Raw genomic sequence first — 23,458 nt, 5'->3', positions numbered from 1 at the left:
AGTGACTGCTACCTCTGCCACATCACCAGCCCATACACTGCCATAAAAACGTCCTACTACACCACTGGCCCAAACATAACAACAAAACCTGCCCACACACTGATGTGTATGACTTGTCCATCTGACACTGCGAATTTGCTCTATAGGCCAGTACTACCCTGCTTCGACCTCTGGTGCTTGCCTTGAGAACATCTCTGTGTAACAGCGTTAACACAAAACAGGAAACACATTAAACATTTTGTGATTTCTTATACAAATATATATTGATTTTAATTTTTTGTTGCCTTCAATACTATTTAACAAACACAGAATTTTCAGACAGTCACTGATTTATGAACACACTTAACATTTTAGTGACTAAACAGTACACATGAGATAAAAACATGTTTTAAATGGATTGCTGATAAACCAAAGGACACAACGATTTGACTTTAATAATTGCTTTCAAAAATTGTAATTGTAACTCATTTTTTTTATGTCACTGGATTCATTACCTAATAACATAACGTATTTGGAAAGTGCATGTTCACCCAAGTCTGGGTTCTCTTGGCGCTGAAATAACAGATTGATTATTGTTAACCAAATTAATTGTACTCATTTTAGCGACCTCAAAAGGATGAAAGCCTGAGTGGGCCTGCCAGGTTTTTACCCTTTGACCATGGGGTCAAACACAGGTCATTGGATTGGATGCATTAGTCCATTGAGCCAGCAACCTGGCATTTGATGTGTATCTTGATTTTCATTTGAAAATCAAATATAAACCTGACTCAAAAATAGCATTTTGTGAATACAGGACTCCTCAAACATCTTACACTACAGACCGGAAGTGAATGATGAGGTCTGCTGTCCTCCCTGAGGTCCACTCTGCCCCAGCATCACTGTCTGTGAGCTCCTCCCTCTGCCGCACTTCCTTCATTGGCCTTTCTGAGTTCCCTAATCCTCTTAGCTAGAAGGTGTTTTCCCTTCTCCTCCTGGAAAAAGGGGACAACAATCCACATTAGTAAAGGAAAGAGTATAGTGTCTCTTTAATGCCCACATTCACATATCAACTTGTGGTACATTGTTTGGTACAAATAGCATTCATTACCCATGCAGTGGTGTCCTGTGACCTACTTCAAGGAAATAACAGAGCAAATACAAGGAAATGATGGAGGGAGCACTGAAACATTTCAGACACTCACCCACATCCACAAATCTGGGTTGAATCCATCATCGTTCTTTAGCTCACGTCGACACCCCAGTTAAGACCCAGCCATATGCAAATCAGTCTTGACCCTGTTCCTCATGGGAACAGTCCTGCCTTAACTGCCAAGCCAGGTCTTCCCTGGACTGAACACTAGCACCCTGGGAGCCGTTTTGGGGTAACAGCCCTCATCAGCCACGCTACCTTGAATCCAGGGGAAAAGTGAATAAGGGACCCACGTCTGGGCATACACTCACAAAATGCAATGTACAACAGTGTCACTGACACTGTTAGCAATTCCTAATGGGGTCGCAAATTGCATGCTTCAATAATATTCATGAGGCAGGTGCTATTTCCCCATTAGGAATGGCTAGCACTCCCAGGGATGGTGGCCTGCTGGGGTCAGCAGTCTATCATGTCTGTGACTGATTTTTTAATAAAGGAGATTTTTTTTTTTAATGCGGCCCGTTTTCCCGAAGGAAAACGGGCCGCATTTAAAAGAAGAAAACATTTTACTTTTAAGTTTCAGTTTTTAAGGGTAGGCAAAATATGTTCGCACGCACTCACCAAGGGGAAGGGGTCCACCGGGGACCCCTTCCTGGTTGCGAATGGCTAACCACCTACTTGAAGTAGGTGGCAAACTGCAAGTGTTTTGTGATTGAAAATATGGTCGCAAAACAATCATACATTGCAGTTAAACTCGCTATTAGGCAGGGACGCCGTTGGCATGCCCCTTCCTAATAGCGAGTCGCAAACCATATTTTGCAAATTGGCAATAGACTACTGACTCGCAAAATAGAGTTTGTAAATGGGGCAGACCAATTTTGCAGTCGCAAACGGGCCGAATTCTTGTTTGCAACCGCAAAAAACTAGGTACATCTGCCCCATGATCTCTATAACCACGTCGTCAGCAATCCGCTTTCCTATGCCGACTGGACATCATCAATATAACAACCACTGCCCCCCGGCATTATATGTAAAGGATTATGCTCCCTGCAACCAGGGTTAAATCCATCTGTCAAATGATCCAGTGTTTTTTAATGCCTCAATGACATTGGCTCCAAAAGGTCGCTGTAACAATGGCCAGAGCCGTCTTCGTGCTAAATGAACTGCTTCATGATCCTTCTAAAAACAAACAGTGCCATTTTTTATGAGTGCTTATTTCTTTTCGTTCTTGTCTGGAAAATATGGGGCAGATTTACAAGCCCCCTGCGCCACTTTTGCGTCATTTATAACATGGGAAAAGTGACGCAAAAGTGTCGCTAGGGGCTTGTAAATCTGTCCCAATATGGTTTTGCTCTACATGTGGGACAACAACATTATTTATTTTAAAAAAGCGATCAATTTGAACTCACTTCCGACTTTGACAGGTGAGAATTGGCAATAATGCGGGCATCGATTATTTCGTTTTATTGCACCCAATGTTTGCATATTTCCCTGTTACAATTGTATTTTTGCATATAAATCCCACCTGAAGGAACATGAGCAGGCAAAACTCTGGGAGTAAGATAATTCTGCACAACTTTTAATCAGAACTCGGGCACAGTGTTGATGCACAGCTATTGATCCAACAAGGTCACTCTAATTGGCGCCTTTAGTAGGGCGCTGTCCCAGTATCTAGGCCAACGTTGTGTAGATACTCTACTGAACCCCAGAATGAATGAATCATGCCATGAGCCCATTAAGTGCTTGAAGTATGAGGGTTATGTCATATGCAAGTTGTTTGTTGAGACTATTGTGTTCTTTCTGGTTTTAGAAGATAAACGAGTGCCTTACAAGGTTTTTGATACTGAAGTGCGTCTAGTTGAATTTTATTATTCCAAAGCAGAGGTTCTTCTGCGCTTATTGTATCAGCAGCAGTGTTTGATGGAAGGTTGTATTCAATGCTACATAGGGTCTTGGGGTGACTTTCACTTTCCATAAAGTTGTGCATTCAGTTGGTTCAGGTTGTAATATACCTGTTTTGTATCTGGGGGTTCTTTGGGGTGGAGTTGACCTGCTCACAGAGGGGCACATGTAAAAAGAAGTGGTGGAGTGAGGTGTTAACCGTCATGGCTTAACGCCTCACTCTGCCACTTCAGAAACGCTAGGTTGCACCATATTTACAAGAATCTGGTGAAGCCTTGCGTTTTCCCCTGCGCTGGTGCTACACTTAGCTGCCTAGCACCAATGCAGACACCCTTGCACCTTAGTGCAAGGGTGTCTGTGTGCAGGGGAAGATTGTTTATTTGTAGGAAGATGACCCTTCCTGCACATAAATAATCTTTAAATGCCGTTTTGTCACTACTATGTGTGCTGCTTAAAGCACATGGAAGGTACAAAATATCTTTTTTTTTTAAAGATTGCTAATGTGCAGGAAGGGACACCTTCCTACACATAAACAATCCAAGGCGTTTTGCTTTTTCCACATGGAAAAGCAAAAACGAGGAGAAATAAAGCATTTCGCTTCGTTTCGCCAAGTTCAGACCAGGTTTTACCTGGTCTTAATTTTGGCGCTGCCTCCTATTTACGCAGCCCTTGTAAATAGGGGTCAGAGTCAAAATCAATGGGTGTTGCGGTGGAACGCCCACTGCAACACCCACTGCCCACCCCTTTCTCAAGCATAGCGTGAAAGTAAGCATCCTTTACAAGGTAGTGTTAACCCACATAAAGTGGCTTAACGCTGCTTTGTAAATAAGGCAAAGTCCCTAATGCCACTGGAACGTTGGAAAACGTGACATTCCCATGGCGAAAGGGGCTTGTACATATGCCCTAGAGAGTCATAGAGCACAGAGCATCTCAAACACAGCAAGCATGTGGTGTGGTTTACCAGTTGGGTATGTGTGCCAACCAGATATGCATGACAATGTATAAACAGATCAACTCTATATTCTGATGGAAAGCAGGAAATTATAGCAATAATGAAACAACAGTCCCTCTAAATTGTTGATATACATGAAATATTGAGGATTAAATGGGGAAACAAACAAATGCATGGTTTGATTCTTAATGTGCACAATTACTACCAATTGCTCTTATTGTATACAGCCCAGATAGTAATGAAATATATTAATCTGAATAACAATCAATAACACCGGTGCAAAACCACAAGGGGTTGGTAGAGCAGTGCTCAAAGCATAGTACACATTTCGTGATTAGTCTAAAAAGTAATAACAGTTTTTTGAGGGCTTTCTCAGTGACAAGAGAGGCATTTACAAAAGCCAGTCCAAATATTTTTATGACAAACATGGGCCAGCTTTCGAACCGAAGCACGTGCTGCTCCACTTGTGAGGAGTCAAAACGCGTATCACCTGCTGAATAAATCAATGATCATCATCAGGACTGAAAAAAACGTTTTTGGAGCATTTGAAGTGCTGTGAAGTAGAACAGAAGTTCAGATTTTCACAATGCAAAGGGCAGTCAGTCTGAAACAATGCTGGTGCACTCAGCAGTTGCATAAGAGACCACAAGCAGCATTTTTAGCTGAAGACCAATTTAGGAGTCAATATGATACTGAAATTCTCTCTGCAGCACGCATGTAGTAATGTTATACAGCTAATGCAAAGAGGCTATCAGTAACAATGTGAATGAACACAAGTGTAGTTGGGTTGTATGTTGGAACAACGAGTTCCGTAACGCCTCAACCACGATTTTTTTTACCATGCTTTCTTTTACCACAAATGTTTGTGGCAAAGGGATGCGTGGTAAACCCACCCAATAAATCTAATCTGAACCCCTCCCAATCCCTAAAAACAACCCTGTACCTCAACTCCCCCCTAAAAATTTACATGAACCCCCAACCTCCTAAAAACTAACACTAACCCATCCCACTCCTTTAAAACTAATAAGAACCCCTCCCACCCTCTAAAAACTATCAAGAACCCCCACCCCTAAAAACTAATACGAACTTCCACTTCCTTAAAACTAACTCCAACCCCTTCCACCCCTAAAAACTATCACAAACCCCCCCACTCTCTTAAAATTAAGTCTACCACTCCCACCCCCTATAAACTTACACAACCCCCTCCCACCCCCTAAAAAAGATCACAAACCCCTAAAAATTTACATCCAAGCCCACCTCTAAAACTAACATAAACCCCTCACCCCTTCAAATCTACCGAACCCCTCCCACCCCTAAAAACTAAAACCAACTCACCCTCCTAACCCGAGCCCCTCTTACCTGTCCTGTTCCTCCAACGCTCCTCTCAACTCCACCCATCCCAAACACTGGACCGATTTAGCCTGAACCACGCACATGCATGGTTCATGCTAATTCGTTGAACGGGCAAGTTGTTGTTCGGCTGCGTGACTCCGGAACTCGTTGTTCCAGAGTCTTTGTTCATGATGTTCCCCGTGTAGTTGTGCAATAACAAGTGCGGCTGGCTCCGGAGCGCAGGGCTCCCGGTTCATTCCCCAGCGCCAGAGGCAGATCAGCTCAGCATCATGTGACTCTGGGCAATAGCTCACTAAATCTCTCCGATGGCCCCCAGCACATTGAAACCCTTATGGGTGAATAGTTTGCAACTTACAAATACCGTTTTTTTTTTGTAAAGTGATGCAGCTATCACAAAAAGGTGACCAGTGACAATGAGAATGAACACATGTGTAGTAAAGTGATGCAGCTATCGCAAAGAGGCAACCAGTAACAATAACAATGAGAATGAACACATGTGCAGTAAAGTGATTCTGCTATCACAAAGAGGAGACCAGTAACAATGAGAATGAACACATGTGTAGTAAAGTGATTCGGCTATCACAAAGAGGAGACCAGTAACAATGAGAATGAACACATGTGTAGTAAAGTGATGCAGCTATCGCAAAGAGGCAGCCAGTAACAATAACAATGAGAATGAACACATGTGCAGTAAAGTGATTCGGCTATCACAAAGAGGAGACCAGTAGCAATGACAATGAACACATGTGTAGTAAAGTGATGCAGCTATCGCAAAGAGGCAACCAGTAACAATAACAATGAGAATGAACACATGTGCAGTAAAGTGATTCGGCTATCACAAAGAGGCGACCAGTAACAATGAGAATGAACACATGTGTAGTAAAGTGATGCAGCTATCGCAAAGAGGCAACCAGTAACAATAACAATGAGAATGAACACATGTGTAGTAAAGTGATTCGGCTATCACAAAAAGGTGACCAGTAACAATGAGAATGAACACATGTGTAGTAAAGTGATGCAGCTATCGCAAAGAGACAACCAGTAACAATAACAATGAGAATGAACACATGTGCAGTAAAGTGATTTGGCTATCACAAAGAGGCGACCAGTAACAATAACAATGAGAATGAACACATGTGCAGTAAAGTGATTCGGCTATCACAAAGAGGCAACCAGTAGGAATAACAATGAGAATTAACACTTGTGTAGTAAAATGATGCATCTATCGCAAAGAGGCAACCAGTAACAATAACAATGAGAATGAACACATGTGTAGTAAAGTGATTCGGCTATCACAAAGAGGCGACCAGTAACAATGAGAATGAACACTGGTGTAGTAAAATGATGCATCTATCGCAAAGAGGCAACCAGTAACAATAACAATGAGAATGAACACATGTGTGGTAAAGTGATGCAGCTATCGCAAAGAGGCAACCAGTAACAATAACAATGAGAATGAACACATGTGCAGTAAAGTGATTCGGCTATCACAAAGAGGCGACCAGTAACAATGAGAATGAACACATGTGTAATAAAGTGATGCAGCTATCGCAAAGAGGCAACCAGTAACAATAACAATGAGAATGAACACATGTGTAGTAAAGTGGTTCGGCTATCACAAAAAGGTGACCAGTAACAATGAGAATGAACACATGTGTAGTAAAGTGATGCAGCTATCGCAAAGAGACAACCAGTAACAATAACAATGAGAATGAACACATGTGCAGTAAAGTGATTCGGCTATCACAAAGAGGCGGCCAGTAACAATGAGAATGAACACATGTGTAGTAAAGTGATGCAGCTATCGCAAAGAGGCAACCAGTAAGAATAACAATGAGAATTAACACGTGTAGTAAAATGATGCATCTATCGCAAAGAGGCAACCAGTAACAATAACAATGAGAATGAACACATGTGTAGTAAAGTGATTCGGCTATCACAAAGAGGCGACCAGTAACAATGAGAATGAACACTTGTGTAGTAAAATGATGCATCTATAGCAAAGAGGCAACCAGTAACAATAACAATGAGAATGAATACATGTGTGGTAAAGTGATTCGGCTATCACAAAGAGGCGACCAGTAACAATGAGAATGAACACTTGTGTAGTAAAAAGATGCATCTATCGCAAAGAGGCAACCAGTAACAATAACAATGAGAATAAACAGTTGTGTAGTAAAATGATTCGGCTATCACAAAGAGGCGACTAGTAACAATGAGAATGAACACTTGTGTAGTAAAATGATGCATCTTTCGCAAAGAGGCAACCAGTAACAATAACAATGAGATTGAACACATGTGTAGTAAAGTGATTCGGCTATCACAAAGATACGGCCAGTAACAATGAGAATGAATACTTGTGTAGTAAAATGACGCATCAATCATAAAGAGGCAACCAGTAACAATAACAATGAGAATGAACACATGTGTAGTAAAGTGATTCGGCTATCACAAAGAGGCGACCAGTAACAATGAGAATGAACACTTGTGTAGTAAAATGATGCATCTATCGCAAAGAGGCAACCAGTAACAATAACAATGAGAATGAACACGTGTAGTAAAGTGATTCCGCTATTACAAAGAGGCAACCAGTAACAATGAGAATGAACACTTGTGTTGTAAAATGATGCAGCTATTGCAAAGAGGCAACCAGTAACAATGAGAGTGAGTGATCCTGGAAAATAATCAAATTGAAGTTAGTGCTGTGGTTAGTGTTGAGGTGTATGGACATGTGCTGCAGGATTTGAGAAGCCAACAAAAACAATTTTTAGATCTAAAGGATGGTCCACATCATGCCCTAATCGCTCATAAAGAAGGCCCTTTATATCCATAGAGTCTAGAGCAGGTGTGCACCAAAAGCACAGCTGCAGCTGAAGTAAATTGCGAGAAGGAGGAGAAAGATGCTGTTCCACTGAGTAGGTCCACCATTCCATAAGATATCTGTGGAGTGTTTAGAAGAGGGCTACCTGGCACTGTTTCAACGTTGCTGGTGTTATATCCAACCCTTTACAGGGCACTGTTCCAGTGTGCTACATCAATGATTGGAACAGCATTGAACCAGCAAAGCTCTTTTTGACTTTGTACATCATGAGGCTGACATATGAGAAGTCTGTGAGACTTGAGACAACTGCTGGATGTTCTCAAGACAATAAATATACTTGCATACCTGAACAGCTGCCCAGATTAAGTAGTGCAGAGCACATAATTTGAAACAGTGTGTCAACGTTATAGGGTTTGCGTATTCATGGATACCTTGTTAGGTAATAGAAGAGTTGGAAAAAGGAGAAAGCCAATTGATTTTTATTTACATTCAGGATAGAATAAACAGTTTTGGATTATGAGAGAAAAACAGAACCATTTTAATAATATCTTTTGGCTGTCTGTGCTACATTTTCTTTTTATAAAGAATGGTCCCTTAAAGTGCTTCCCAATGTTGAATCTGTCATCAGAATACTTCTGTGTTTTAGGCTCTTTTTAGCTGGTTTGCCTTCACCACCTTAGGAGACCATTCCTCTGTCACTTTCGGGAAAACAAAACAATTGAGGGTCAAATTGACCAGCAGTCATTTTATTAAGCCCATCCCCGACATGTATTGGCTCTGCAACAAGGGATTTTTGAAGTGTAGTAATTGTAAGGAAGGTGATGAGAAACACAAAATGTGAGGTCATAAGGAGTGCATTACTGAGGTGTAAGTTATAGTGAGCTCAGGTAACTATAACTGCTGAATTTCAGTGGTTTTGTATACATGAAATCAGAGCCTAATTTTAACATCCAAGTAATCTTTGTTTTTTCAGTGAATTTCTAAGGTTTTTTATTTCTATTTCCTAACTATAATGTCCCTGCAGGAGTGGGTCTGTCAGTGGGTGTGTGAATGTGTCAGAGTGGCTGCATAAGTTTCTCACTGGGTGTGTGTGAGTGGGAGCATGAATATCTGAGTGGGTCAGTTAGAGGATGAGTGAGTGTCTAAGCTGGTGCATGAGTATCTGAGTGGGTCAGTGAGTGGGTGTTAGAGTGTCTGAGTGGGTTTCCAAGTGCCTCCATGAGTGTGTGAGTTGGTCTGTGAGGAGATTAGAGAACAAATAAAGTATAGACAGAGTCAATCTATATTTAGAAAGACATGTCCAGCCGGACAGTGGTCTTTCAGAGTTTTTACTCAAGGTACATGTAGTTAAATCACACTGAGTACCTTCCACAAGTCAGCCAGTGTGGAACACAAGCCTGTTCCCAGCACTTACAGAATGGGTACAAAGGTTAGAAGTAGAAAGCAAAGAAGGGCTTTATAAGGCAAAGCAAGTATCTCTGACATGAATACAATTGCACAGAGTATAACAACTAAGCACCTTAAAACACATAGTAATCACGTTTATAAGTTTTGGTGCTTTAAACGACCTTTTAAAGGTCACTGGGGGGAAGATGGCGGCTGAGTAGGAAGCTCAGTCGGAGAGCTCTCGGAGCACCCGTGATTCTGGGGTAATGTAACGATTGGAAAGCACCTACAGATGAAAAAAACGAACAGAGCACCGCGAATGTGAGAATCAGAGGCAGTAGATCCTCCTACCTTGAGCGAAGAGCTGTTTCTAGGGATGGTGTGTTCCCTTGGTCCTTTTTCTCCCCCGTCTGGCTGTGGGACAGCGAGGGAAGTCCTGTGCCTGCCGCGTGTTGGTTTGGAGGAGGCCACGACTGTCCTGCACGGAAAACGCCGTCTAAAGCGCAGGGAGACATCCGTTGACACAGGTGAAAGCAGCGGACCTGGCGAGCTCGAGCGGAGGTCAGAGAGCTGCGGTGGGGCGGGAGAGCAGTTGCATCGGTGGAACGCCGCTGCGGAGGCAAAGTCGCGCTGCTGCCGTGCCTCCGGAAGACTGAGCTTTCAGTTCCGGAGCACGAGCGGCTGAGTCAGAGCAGACCTCTCTCGGTACTCGGAGGTTGTTAGTGGCGAGGAGACAGCCTCAATCAGAGCGAGCGCAGAGAGCGCAGAGAACACTACACGGCACAGGCAGACAAATGATAAGACAAGAGGGTGCTGGAGTATTAAAAGATTTGCAACTGCAGCTCTCCACAGAAGTGTTAAAAAGGAATTAGACAAAATTAGTCTAACAGAGAGGGCTTGGACACCGGAGAAGGTATTCAGTACAACGTTACAAAGCAGTATAAGCAATAACTTTAACAGCCAGTACACTGCTCAATCCTACCATACTGCAACCTTGAAACACAAGACAATTGTAAACTACCAGCTTATGAGTAAATCTACAAAACCAGCACAGGAGGACAAAGAGGAGGCGTATCAAAATTTAGAGGAGAGCCTAGTAAAAAAAGACCGAGTGGGAATTAAAGAATCATTAGAACCTCAGCAATCAAAAAGTCAGGATAAACAAGTAATATCTTTCTACAGCCTGCGTAACAGAAATTTCTTAAGCCAAGAGCAATTCCCTAAGGGTATTTCACCGAGAGTGAGCAGAAAAAGGCAAAAAACCCTAGCTAAAGATCACCTCAAGACTATCTCAGAGAAAGACAAATTGGCCTCCTCACAGAGATCTAAAATAAAAGTGACTCCCTCCTTAAGAACCTACTTTAAAATTCAACAGCAGGGGCTGAAGCCAGAGCTTCAAACTCCCGTCCAAGCACAGTCCTCTCTAGAATCTCTGAGGGAGAAAAAGAGGAGGTTATCAAATCTACAGACACTCTCTCTTTGCAAAAAGTAAACCCACGGACGCCCCCCCAAGTTGAAAAAATAGGCTCAGGCAGCGTAAAGAAAAGGAGGAAAGTCAAAAACAAGAAAAAGAACTTGTCAGAAACAAAGAGCCTGGAAGTCATTTGGAAGACTAACAAGGGAAGCGGAGCAGCAGAAGGTGCCGAAGCCCAGGAAACACACATGGCGGAGGGAGGTACTGAGCCCTCTGTCACAGTAGTACATATAACTGCAGAAGACGAGGACAAAGAAGAGGATGATGCAAGTTCATTAGGGAGTCATAAAGAAACCTCAAAAAACCACACAGACGAACTCCTTGAGAAGATATGGGCAGAAATGAAAGAGAAATTCTCCATCTCAGAAGCGAAGCAAAACAAAATTCAGGAAGTATGGGAAAAACTAGACAACAAGTTAAACGCTCTAGGAGACAGAGTCACGGCAGTGGAGAGTGAAGTCGTTGCCCTAGACAAAAGGGTTGAAAAGAATAGGAAGGAAATAAACTCCCTAAGATTAGAAAACAAAATTATGAACGAAAAGATGGAGTCCTTGGAAAACCAGGCGAGGAAAAACAACATCAGGGTTTTAAATGTGCTGGAGAACCAAGAGGGCAAGGACATTAAAACATTTGTAGTGGCACTATTAGCAGAACATTTCCCATGGGCGGATAAAGCAACACTGGAAGAAGATATACAGAGAGTACATAGAGACCCCTTTGGAAAAAGCAAAGAAAGAAAAACCCCTAGGAAGATCTTAGTCAACTTCAAAACGTACATGCTGAAAGACAGGATCCTGGGAGAGGCTTTGAAAAAGGGAACTTACAACAAGGATAGTTGGACTTTTAAAATAAGGTCTGACATGTCAAAGGCCTCCCAGACCAGGCAATGGGAACTGGGAAACTTTATGTCAGAACTGCAACAACTAGGTGCCACGGTGCAGATGAAATTTCCACCATCGCTACGCATCATGTGGCGGAATAAAATGCGAAACATGAGAGAGCCAGAAGAGGTGAAAGCCCTGATAGAGCAAATAAAAGATCAAATGCGTTCAGAGGAACCCTTGAGCTAAGGGAACCCATGTAAAGAAATAGATCACAAAATAAATCCCCTTGGAAAAAAACATATGTATGTCAAACACAATCAAGTGCAAAGTATAAAACAAAACATAAAGGTGCTTATAACCAATAAATTCTTTTAACTGTACATAGGCAAGAATCACGGGAACGGGAAGCTAAAAGGGTTACGAAGATAACCGAAGGAAAAGAAGATGGAGGCTTCCCCGGGGAGGGCAACTTTAAAACACAATCTAGAAAACATAAAAATCACACGATAAAGGGTGGGGAGCAAAATAGGGAAAAAAACCATAAAATTCCTTATTTGCGAAAACTTAGAAAAAAAACAAATTGGAGTGATATCTCGCAAAAAATCGCAACCCATGAACAAAATTAATGGGGAGCACGAGTAGAGACGTTAAAATTTTATCATGGAACGTAAATGGCCTGAGGACAAAGAGTAGGAGGAACAAAATCTTGGAATATATTAGAACTGCAAAATGTGAAATAATAATACTGCAAGAGACTTATCTCTTAAAAGAAGAATGGGACCAAATAATTAACCACTTGGATGCTAATGACAAGGGTAACTTGTCATGGACTGCCCATTCATTTCAATGGAAATCTCATTATATGGGCCTCAGTCCCTTAGTGTCCAAGTGGTTAAGAACTTATGGTGGGTAGATTCCCATGTATGCACAACACAACAATGCAACATTAAGGGAATTGTGATAATTTTTAAAAAATCACTAAAAGCGATTGTAACCTCCTCAGAAGTAGATAGTAAAGGCAGATGGGCCATAGCCAGCGTTAAAATAGGCAACTCTCCCCTTACCATCGCGGGATACTATCGGCCCAACCTCAACGATGCTGATCCCTTGCGAAAACTATACTCGCAGTTACTATTAGCCACCTCTCCCATAATATTGGGAGGTGACTTCAATCTAGTGACGGACCTAAAATTAGACAGATCACCACCAGGAAGACAGATTAATTTGAAAAAAATGAGAGAATGGATTGGGATCTACAAAAGAGATCTTGATCTAGTAGACATTTGGAGAAAAAAAGGAGAAAAAATGCACCCCTTCACCTTGCATAACAAAAAGCTGGGGCATAAATCAAGGATTGACTACTTCTTGGTCAGCAGTGAATTAACAGAGAATGTGGAAAAAGTATCTCACTTACCAGCTCATTTGTCAGATCATTCAGCTGTACAACTAGTACTACAGGTCACAGTAAAAGTAATGGAAAGAAGATTCACAGTCGAGAGAGCCTTGCTACAAGATGAACAGTTAATAAAGGAACTGGAAATTGAAACAAAAAACTTATTTGAATTAAACGCCTCAGGTACCACAGAACAAATAACTTGGGACACTTTTAAAGCTGTTATAAGGGGCAAACTCCTGAGTCTAGGGGCTCGTAAAAATAAGCAATTAAAACAAGAGATCTCAGATTTGGAAAATAACATTCATTCCTTAGACATCGCTATCTCTATGGAACAAGAAGAGGTAAGGAAACAAGAACTTCTTCAAAAAAAAACAACAGCAAAAAGAGAAAATTGATTACATCTTGGAAGAAAGACTGAGAAAAAAATGGGACTCTAGTAAACTAGCAAAGCATGAATATGGCGAAGGCTGTGGAAAGTGGCTGGCATGGAAACTTAAAACTGATCTGGCCAGAAACAAAGTGAGAAGTATAATTCAGGATGATCAAACTGGGCAAAATTCTGACGAAAATATCATCAGGCAAGAATTCTGGAAATTCTTCAAAGAGCTTTATACGGAAGATACAAATCCGCAAGACAAGCTGATCAATTCCTACTTGGAAGATGTTCCGCTTTTAAAACTAACGGAGGATGAAAGAGAAGTTTTGAACAAAGAAGTCCTTGAAGGCGAAGTGGCTGACGCCATTAAGAGCTTGAAGAAAGGAAAAGCAGCGGGGCCCGACGCTCTACCAAACGAACTCTACAAGGTATTAAAAGACTCTATACTTCCTCACATTACCAAATTAATTAATATAATCCTTAAACAACATGAAGCCATACCAGATTCCTGGAATGATGCCATAATTACAATCATCCTGAAACCCGGAAAGAACCCTGCCAGATGCGAGTCGTACCGTCCGATATCACTGCTGAACGCAGACTATAAAATCTTTACTAAAATAATGGCAGTACGGTTAGGGAAAGTATTGCCGAAATTGCTGCATCAGGATCAAAAAGGGTTCATCAAAGGGAGGCAATTACATGAAGTCACACAAGAATTATTAACTGCAATAGACATTGCAACACACGAGAAAACTCCTCTCACCATACTCACCGTCGATGCCGCAAAGGCTTTCGATAGGGTCAATTGGGTCTTCCTAGAGAAAGTAATGGTTAAAAACAACATAGGATCAAACTTTATACATATGGTAAAGCAAATATACAAGGATCCAAGATCCAAGGTTCCAATAAATGGAAGTCTCACGGAAAACATAAAGATAAGCAGAGGAACGAGGCAGGGTTGCCCCCTTTCACCTTTGCTTTTCAACTTATACATTGAACCGCTAGCAAACAAGTTAAGAAACAGTAAAAAAATTACTCCATTTAAACACAATACATGGGAGAAGAAAATCGCATTATATGCGGACGACTTAATGATCTTCACGGACGACTATCTAAGAGCCAAGGATACAATCGAAGAAACTATAGGAGCATTTGGGAAAGTTTCAGGGTACCTGGTAAATCAAACGAAAACAGAGATCATGACATGGAATACCTGCTTTCAAAGTCTCAACATAAAAAATGAAATCAGATACCTAGGAATCCTAGTGAATCACGACATAGGAAATATCCGCAACGCAACCTGACCAAGGTAGCCGGAGACGTAAGGAAACTGCTCGAGGCTTGGGCCTCCTTACCACTCAGTTTGATTGGGAGATCAAACATAGTCAAGATGTCCATCATACCAAAGTTCACTTTTCTATTTTTTTTTTTTTCTTTCTTTTTTTTTTATTAATTTTTATGGCAGAGGTAAATTACATAAACAAATACAATTGCAGCAGTCAAGAAGAAAAAACAAAAAAAAAAATTAAAAAGAAAAAAAAAAGCAATTATATAGCACCCAATAAAACACTAAGGCACATACAAATTCATTAGAATACTTCTGGAGATGGGAGACCCCCCCTTATATCACATAGTCAAATAACACTTAATACATAGATAGCTTTTTCAAATCCAAGTTTCAATCGGGGACCATAATTTTTGAGCAAAGATCTTTCTTTTCCGCCCCTTAAATTTATAAACCGCCTTTTCCATCCTGTATATATTTAACAGTTTAGATTGCCAATGACTAAAAGTTGGGGGGTCCTTATCTAGCCACCGTGAAGTTATACAAGATCGAAATACTGCCATGGTTATAAATAGAAAACCTTCTTCAGCTGCTGACAACACTTCAGATTCAGTTTGAATTCCAAAAATTATAAGTGCAGATGATAAGATCACATTAGTATTCATCACAATATTTAGAAATTCTTGAATTTTAGATACAAATTGCGTCAGTTTCGGACAACAAAAAAACATATGGTTTAGGTCGGCTGCAAAGAACCCACAACGACTACAGCATGTGCCCTTTAGTGCTTTCCACTTTGCAAGTTTTGAAGGTGTATAATACAGGTCTAAGGCAGACATAAAATGCTGACTTTTAAGAGAGCCATTAACTAAGACCCTATTACATATCTCAAAAGCCCTAGAGACATCTATTCCCTTGATTCCCAAGCTTTTTTGCCACTTCTCATCATAAAAAACTAAATCATCTTGCATCCTGTCTAGCAGTAGTTGGTATACGACACCGATTCGATTTTTCTTTCTGCAGCTCTCTAGGACATTTTTTGTCTGCATTGAGTCAGTGTGTAATAAATTATTGGTTTCCAGAAAGCTACGAATCTGCAAGAATTTAAAAAAATCACCCCTTATAAGTCCAAATTTTTCCTGTAGTTCTGAGAATGAAACAAGAGATCCATTTTGATATAGTTGCCCCAACACATAAACCTGCGAGACTTGCCATCGAAGCATAGCGGGATCCGCGAAGATCCCAGAAAGAGGACTATTCCCATAAAGCGGCGTGTAATAATTGAGTTTTGGTAAAAGATGAAATTTCTTATTTATTTGTTTCCATATCTGAAAAGCGGATATCATTATCTTAAACTTTGTTTTTTTATAATAGCTCGGTTCAAAAAATTTCACCAGGCATTGTCGCGCCTCCTCCCCCAGCAGCATTTCATATATAGATGGTGTCATGAATGTTTCTAAACTAAAATCATGAAATAATAGAATCCCCATAAGTCTAAGTATGACTGCCCAATAGTAAAGTCGGAAGCTTGGTATTCCCAGGCCACCGCGCAGTTTCGGCAGAATACACCACTTTAGAGACCTTCTGGTACGATGGTAGCCCCATAAAAACCTAGATACCATTCGATCTATTTTATTAAAAAGGGACGAAGGAAAGAAGAGTGGTATAGTGCGAAAAAAATAAAGAAATTTTGGAAAAATCAACATTTTCACCACATTTGTACGGCCATAAAGTGATAAATGCAAATTATTTAGCCTTTCTAATGTCCTATTTGTAGAAATTAACAAAGGGTCCAAATTAAGCCCAACTATGTCCTCCACCTTGGCCGAGATAGTTACTCCAAGGTATGTGCCTATGGGAGCTAGAGCTATACCGGTCGGTTGACCAACAGATGAGTGTAGAATTTGAGTTTTAGAGATGTTGAGCTTATATCCTGATAGTGCACCAAACTCCTGTGCCATTTCTATAATTTTAGGTATAGCTAAAGCGGCATCTGAGGTCACAATGGCAACATCGTCTGCATAGGCAAAAACCTTGTGATCAACATTATGCACTTTTACTGGTGGAATCCCTGTTTCTTTAATAAGTTTGTTCAAATATGGCTCTATATAGAGTGCAAACAGTAAAGGGGAACAGGGACAGCCCTGCCTTGTCCCCCTGGTTATTGAGAAAGAATCAGAGATATCTATACCTATACGAATTGCTCCTTTAGGACTAAAATAAAGCGCCTGTATGGCCATAATAAATTCTAGCGGAAGACCCTTCCAGGCCAGAACAGACCACAGGAATCTCCAGTCAACCCTGTCAAAAGCCTTTTCAGCATCTAGCAGGATAACCCCGACTGGAGATTCCGTGGCCTGTGCCCAATCTAACAATGTAATGACACGCCTTATATGGTCTGTCGTGTCTCTGTTCTTAATAAAACCATGCTGAGTCTTAGATACTAAATCAGGCATCATATTATTTAATCTATTGGCCAACATTTTTGAGAAAATCTTACTGTCTGATGTGATAAGGGATATTGGTCGGTATGAACCTAGTTCTTTGGGATCCTTACCTTTTTTACTAAATACTACAATTGTAGCCATGGACCATGAGCTAGGTGGGTTCCCTTGGAAAGCTTGATGGAATATCTTAAGTAGCTCTGGTTTGAGCATATTCCTATAGGTACGATAAAATTCAAGAGGGATTTGGTCTGGCCCCATTGCTTTCCCCGCGTCAAGACTAAGAATTGCATTTTCAATCTCCTCCCATGTAATAGGAGCTGATAAAAGAGCTCTATCATCTTCGATCAGCGGTGTATTTTCGATATACCTCAAATAATCCATTGGATCACTAGCTTTATTAATTTCGTTATGGGTGTCGTTATATAATACCTTATAAAAACAGCTAAATGCCTTTAGTATCCCTGCTTTAGTCTCCTGAAATACTCCATCTAAGTCCTTAATTCCCACTATTTCATTTAACGTTGCTTTCTGTCTGAGCCGTTGAGCTAAGATCCTCCCTGTCTGCTCACTGTATTCATAACACTCAGCTCTGTGTTGTTTATATTTAACCGCTACCTGGTCTGCTACATATGAATACAGAATGGACCGCTCAATAACTAAAAGTCGCTGAGCCTCATCAGAGCCTTGCCTGTCTCTAAGGGCAGAAGCTAGATTAACTTCAGCCTCCCGGATTTTATCTAATCTATCTTTAAAATCGGCTTGGCCTTTCTTACGTTTAAAATTGGAATAACTGATTGTTTCCCCCCGCACAATAGACTTAAAAGTATCCCAGACAACTTGTATTGAGGCCGTCCCATTGTTCCGCTCAAAAAAATCCCTAATTATTCCAGCCATAAATTGAAGATATTCTTCATCAAGTAGTAGATTTCTCTGAAATGACCACTGTATATTAGGTCTACCACATTTAGAAGGTAAAAATAATTCCATTATAACTGGATTATGGTCAGAGACCAGTTGTGGTAACACCTCAATCTTCACGTTCTCAATAAACGAAGAAGAAACAAAAAAATAATCTAAGCGGACAAACTTTCGGTGAGGGATGGAAAAAAAGGTATAGCCTGGGTCATTAGCTTGCAATTTATACCATACATCCACTAACCCGTTTCCTAGTACTAATTCTCTTAGAGCTCTATAAGTCCTCATTTTACGACCAGTATATTTCCTCTCAGACCTAATATTCCAATTCGCCTCGATGTGAATATTCAAATCCCCACATAGAATAATAGGCTGAGGCCAAGTTGAAATTTCTGCATTAACAATATTAAAAACTTCGTTATCGTCCAAATTGGGGCCATAGATACAGCAAACCGTAAATTTATGCCCTTCCACGACTAATTCGACGAGGCCCCATCTGCCCCATTTATCTGCTAAAGTTCTAAGACATTTCCCCACCCCTTTCTTCATACAGATTGCAATGCCTCTTTTAACACCCATTTGTTTTGAGGTGACTAGAAGTTCAAGCCCGAGATTTTTTAAAAGGGCTCGTTTATCCCAGGGAACATGAGTTTCTTGTATACACAAAAAATCAACACCTAAAAGCTGTATTATTCTACGAAGAATCCCTACTTTTTTCGGGTCGTTGAGGCCATTAATATTTAAGGTACAACATTTTATTTTCTTATCCATCCTGTAGCAATAACCAGAAAAAAACAAAAAAATCAGCAAAACGTAATATGTGTCTTAATGTCTGCACACTAGTAACTACCTCTGCCTTACACCCCCACCACCAACCCCATCCCCAACCCCACCGCCCCCCTCCCAACCGGAACCCCCCCCCCACCCTCCCCATCATATGAGGCTCAGGAACTACCAGTTCCTGTAAAAGATGGAGTACCGCGTCCCCTGCCCTAGAGACCCCCTCCGGAGGTAGAAGGAGAACAATTCATGCATATGCGATATCTGTAAAAACACAAAAGAGAAAAAAAATACACACTGATCTTCTTAGAATAATCTAATACAGCAACATTGCCAGCTCAAAAAATATGCATTATGTCCTAGAGCATCATAGAGTGTCCAAATATTCCTTAGCTTTAACTTCTGAAAAGAAGAATTTCATCTGTCCCTTAAATATAGTCTTCAATTTAGCCGGATTTTGCAGAAACACTGTGACTCCCTTCTTCTGGAAGTCTGGAATAAGTTGACGCAGTTGCCATCGTTGGGACACAGTGGCCTGACAATAATCAGGTCTCACGAAAAATTGACAGTTCATGCCTTCGGCTTTTTTATCCGTACTTGCTAATGAAAAAATTGCTTCCCTGGCAAGAAAATTATTAAAGGAAACCAGAATGGCCCTAGGATATTCTTCTTGACCTTGTCGTGGTTTCCTAATTACAAAAGGAAATCTATGTGCACGCTGCACTTCCTTGGACCAGTCCCAAGTCGTCAGTTCAGGAAAGGCATCCTTTAGTAACCCAATGATGAAACCCCTGACATCAGCCCCTTCTTTTTTCTCGGGCACACCCAAAAACCGTAAATTATTTCTACGGGCCTGGTTCTCCAAACTTGCCAGCTTATCAGAAATATCATCTCTGTGGGCTTTAATGTTAGCGACCTCTTGCTTTTGCACTATAGTCTCATCCTCGAGAGCAGATATCCTCGCCTCTGCCTCAGTGACTCTATCAGCTGTCTCTGTGCACAATTTGATAGCTCTGCGAACTGCATTTTTTACCTTAGAGCACGTCGCCTGAGTGCGCTGATTCTCTGCTTTGCTTTCGGCCCTATGACTCATCATAGTGTTATAAATAGTTATTAGAGTGATTTCCTTAGAATTGTCATTAAGAGGTCCATCCTCGACTATAGCATTAGCATTAGCAGCCTGATCAATGCCCTCGAGGGTTTTAGATGCACTGTTTTTTTCCTGAGGATTTGCTTTAGAAAAAACACCTTCAGCCAACTCCAGTAAATTAGATTCACTCTCCTTATTTACAACCCGTTGAGAGCCCCTCTTTTTCCGTCTCCTGACCGTAGAAGCAGAAGCATTCGGAGTAACTGGGCTGCCGCTGAGCTCCCCCTCTACTGAACTACTCTCGTTACTGCAATCACCCCAGTCTTTACTAATATTCGTACTCTCATCTGTAGAAAAATCAGATAGAGAGTAAAAATTTTCCGGCAGTTCCTGGGGGGGTAACATTTCTACTCTCGAAATAGTTTCAGACACTAATGAGGGGCCTGATTCTTGACCAATCTCCTGCATATCCTGTGTATCTCCCAAAGTTTCCAGGACTCCATCTCCCATAGAGCAACAGTTCGCGCTATCCAGAGCCTGGTTTATCAATAACTCAGTGTCTTTAGGCTGTAAGGCTTTCTCATTTTTTCTCATTTTTACCGATTGTTTCTCAAAAAACTCAGGAAGTGTCAAAGAGATGATGCCTTTCCCCCCTGTGCCCGCCGGCTTTTCAGCAGGCTTCTGAAGTTGAGCACTCCCCTTCTGTGTATTTTTCCCCACTCTGGATACAGTCTTACCGGGAGTCTTACTGGAAGTAATTGTTTCTTTCTCCACATTGACGCCACTGCCATCACTGTTACCTCCTGCAGTATTTTCATCTTCTTCATTCGGTTTATGACTGCGAGTTCCAGCCGGAGCTTGAGCCAGAACTTGAGGCTGCATCTTCTTTTTGCGGGACCCCCCGCGTCCGGGATACACGCTGCTCTGAGCCCAGAGCAGATACACCGTTACACGCCACAGCGGGGCACGCCGCTGAATACGGAAAAGGTCAGCCAGCATTCGGAGCAGCTGCGGCAGCTAAGCCGTAGGAAAACGAAGATCTTCAGCTGGATGCACCGCCTCTGATAAAATCAAACACGGCTACACGGATCATGAAGAAATCACCGGAGCTGGACCAGGGCCACTCAGTTCAAGTATGTGCACTTTCAAAAGAAGCGCCGGTAAGAGTTTTCTCCAGCATGCGGCGCTCACTGTAGTCGGTCAGGTCAGAACGCAAAGGTCTCCTCCTTCTACTCCAGGGTGCTCGGAGCAAGGGATAGGGCTGTTCACACAGCCTTCGCCACGGCCGCCATCTTGCCTCCAGTAAAATAATGGCAGTACGGTTAGGGAAAGTATTGCCGAAATTGCTGCATCAGGATCAAAAAGGGTTCATCAAAGGGAGGCAATTACATGAAGTCACACAAGAATTATTAACTGCAATAGACATTGCAACACACGAGAAAACTCCTCTCACCATACTCACCGTCGATGCCGCAAAGGGTTTCGATAGGGTCAATTGGGTCTTCCTAGAGAAAGTAATGGTTAAAAACAACATAGGATCAAACTTTATACATATGGTAAAGCAAATATACAAGGATCCAAGATCCAAGGTTCTAATAAATGGAAGTCTCACGGAAAACATAAAGATAAGCAGAGGAACGAGGCAGGGTTGCCCCCTTTCACCTTTGCTTTTCAACTTATACATTGAACCGCTAGCAAACAAGTTAAGAAACAGTAAAAAAATTACTCCATTTAAACACAATACATGGGAGAAGAAAATCGCATTATATGCGGACGACTTAATGATCTTCACGGACGACTATCTAAGAGCCAAGGATACAATCGAAGAAACTATAGGAGCATTTGGGAAAGTTTCAGGGTACCTGGTAAATCAAACGAAAACAGAGATCATGACATGGAATACCTGCTTTCAAAGTCTCAACATAAAAAATGAAATCAGATACCTAGGAATCCTAGTGAATCACGACATAGGAAATATCCGCAACACAACCTGACCAAGGTAGCCGGAGACGTAAGGAAACTGCTCGAGGCTTGGGCCTCCTTACCACTCAGTTTGATTGGGAAATCAAACATAGTCAAGATGTCCATCATACCAAAGTTCACTTTTCTATTTAACGCAATACCATTGGAGTTTGGAAAAATGGTGCTAAAACAGGTACAGAGAGACATCACAAGTTTCATATGGGCAGCAAAAAGCACGAGGATTGCTTGGAAAAAAATAAGGAGGGGGAAGAAAGACGGAGGACTAGCTAGCCCGGACCTGGTGGAGTACTACAGAGCTTTCCAATTTAAGAACATTAGAGTGCTACTAAAAAGTCACGAAAATTACCCGAACTACTTACAAGCAATCACAAAAACAGATGACCATCTACTGTTTAAGTTTGGACACCCCAAGTACTTCAAAAAAATAAAACTTAAGATACTAAGGGACGCAGCAAAGATGTGGGCACAAATCAGAGGAATCCTGAAAATATCGTATTACAGCAAATGGGCTCCCATTTGGGATTCGCCAGGAACCCCAGAGTGTTTCAAAGACATACTTGCTCTCCCGTTAAAAAGAGCTAATGTAAAGTATTGGGGGCAAATACTTAACGAACCGAACCTGAAAGCATGGTCAGAGCTTCAAGAGTTGACAAACAACACATTATCTAAATTTAAATACTACCAAATTCTAAGCTGGTCTAAGACTTTACCCAGTGTTAACAATGGTAACGAAAAAGTGGAAAAGGAAATGGTTAAAACAACACCAATACCAAAAGAAGTAGCTAAATGGTATTGGGCTCTGATAAAGGCCAACGACACAAACCCCAACATAGAAACACAAATTTGAGGAAAAGACATACTAACAGCGGACCTAGATTTAATTTGGGAAAAATCCGTGGGGAAATGCTGGTCCACTCTGAAATCCGCGGCCTTGAAAAGGAACCATCTGTACACCATTCACCGGGCATACTGGACACCAAGAAAGCTCTCCAAGTTCAAGAACGCAGGAATAAAGAAATGCCCAAAATGTGGAGAAGAAAGAGCAGACGACATCCACATGTTCAAAAACTGCCCCCAGTTGAAAGAATTTTGGGACAAAGTTGGTAAGACCCTGAGCACTATCCTGACCAAGCAACTAACTGTAAGTACAACCCTTACCCTTTTTGGGATTGAAGACTCAGAAAATGAAGGGGGGCTCACTAAAGGGCAAGAAAATCTCCTCTTTGTATTGATAGTTCTTGCAAGGAGGGAAATTTGTATTAAATGGATAGGATCTTCTAGCCCAACCCATGCAGACTGGTTGAACTCGGCCATAAGAATTAACAAACTTGACAGGATAGGA

General features: G+C 41.4%; 1 protein-coding gene across 2 annotated transcripts in view; it reads right to left on the bottom strand.

Moving 5' to 3' along the window:
* Positions 1-236: 236 nt before the first annotated feature.
* LOC147701659 (transmembrane channel-like protein 7) overlaps positions 237-23,458 on the bottom strand; it is a 475,400-nt gene continuing 452,178 nt past the window's right edge. For both annotated transcript variants that reach the window (XM_086930288.1, XM_086930289.1), the window contains exon 16: positions 237-971. In XM_086930288.1, the coding sequence (XP_086786414.1) occupies positions 876-971 (96 nt within the window). In that variant the 3' untranslated portion in view covers positions 237-875. The remainder of the gene's footprint in view (positions 972-23,458) is intronic.

This window comes from Lissotriton vulgaris, chromosome 7, assembly GCF_964263255.1.
Source record: "Lissotriton vulgaris chromosome 7, aLisVul1.2, whole genome shotgun sequence".
NCBI classification, from domain to species: domain Eukaryota; kingdom Metazoa; phylum Chordata; class Amphibia; order Caudata; family Salamandridae; genus Lissotriton; species Lissotriton vulgaris.
Note: the sequence above shows the minus strand (reverse complement) of the source record. Positions and strands in the feature narration are given on the sequence as shown.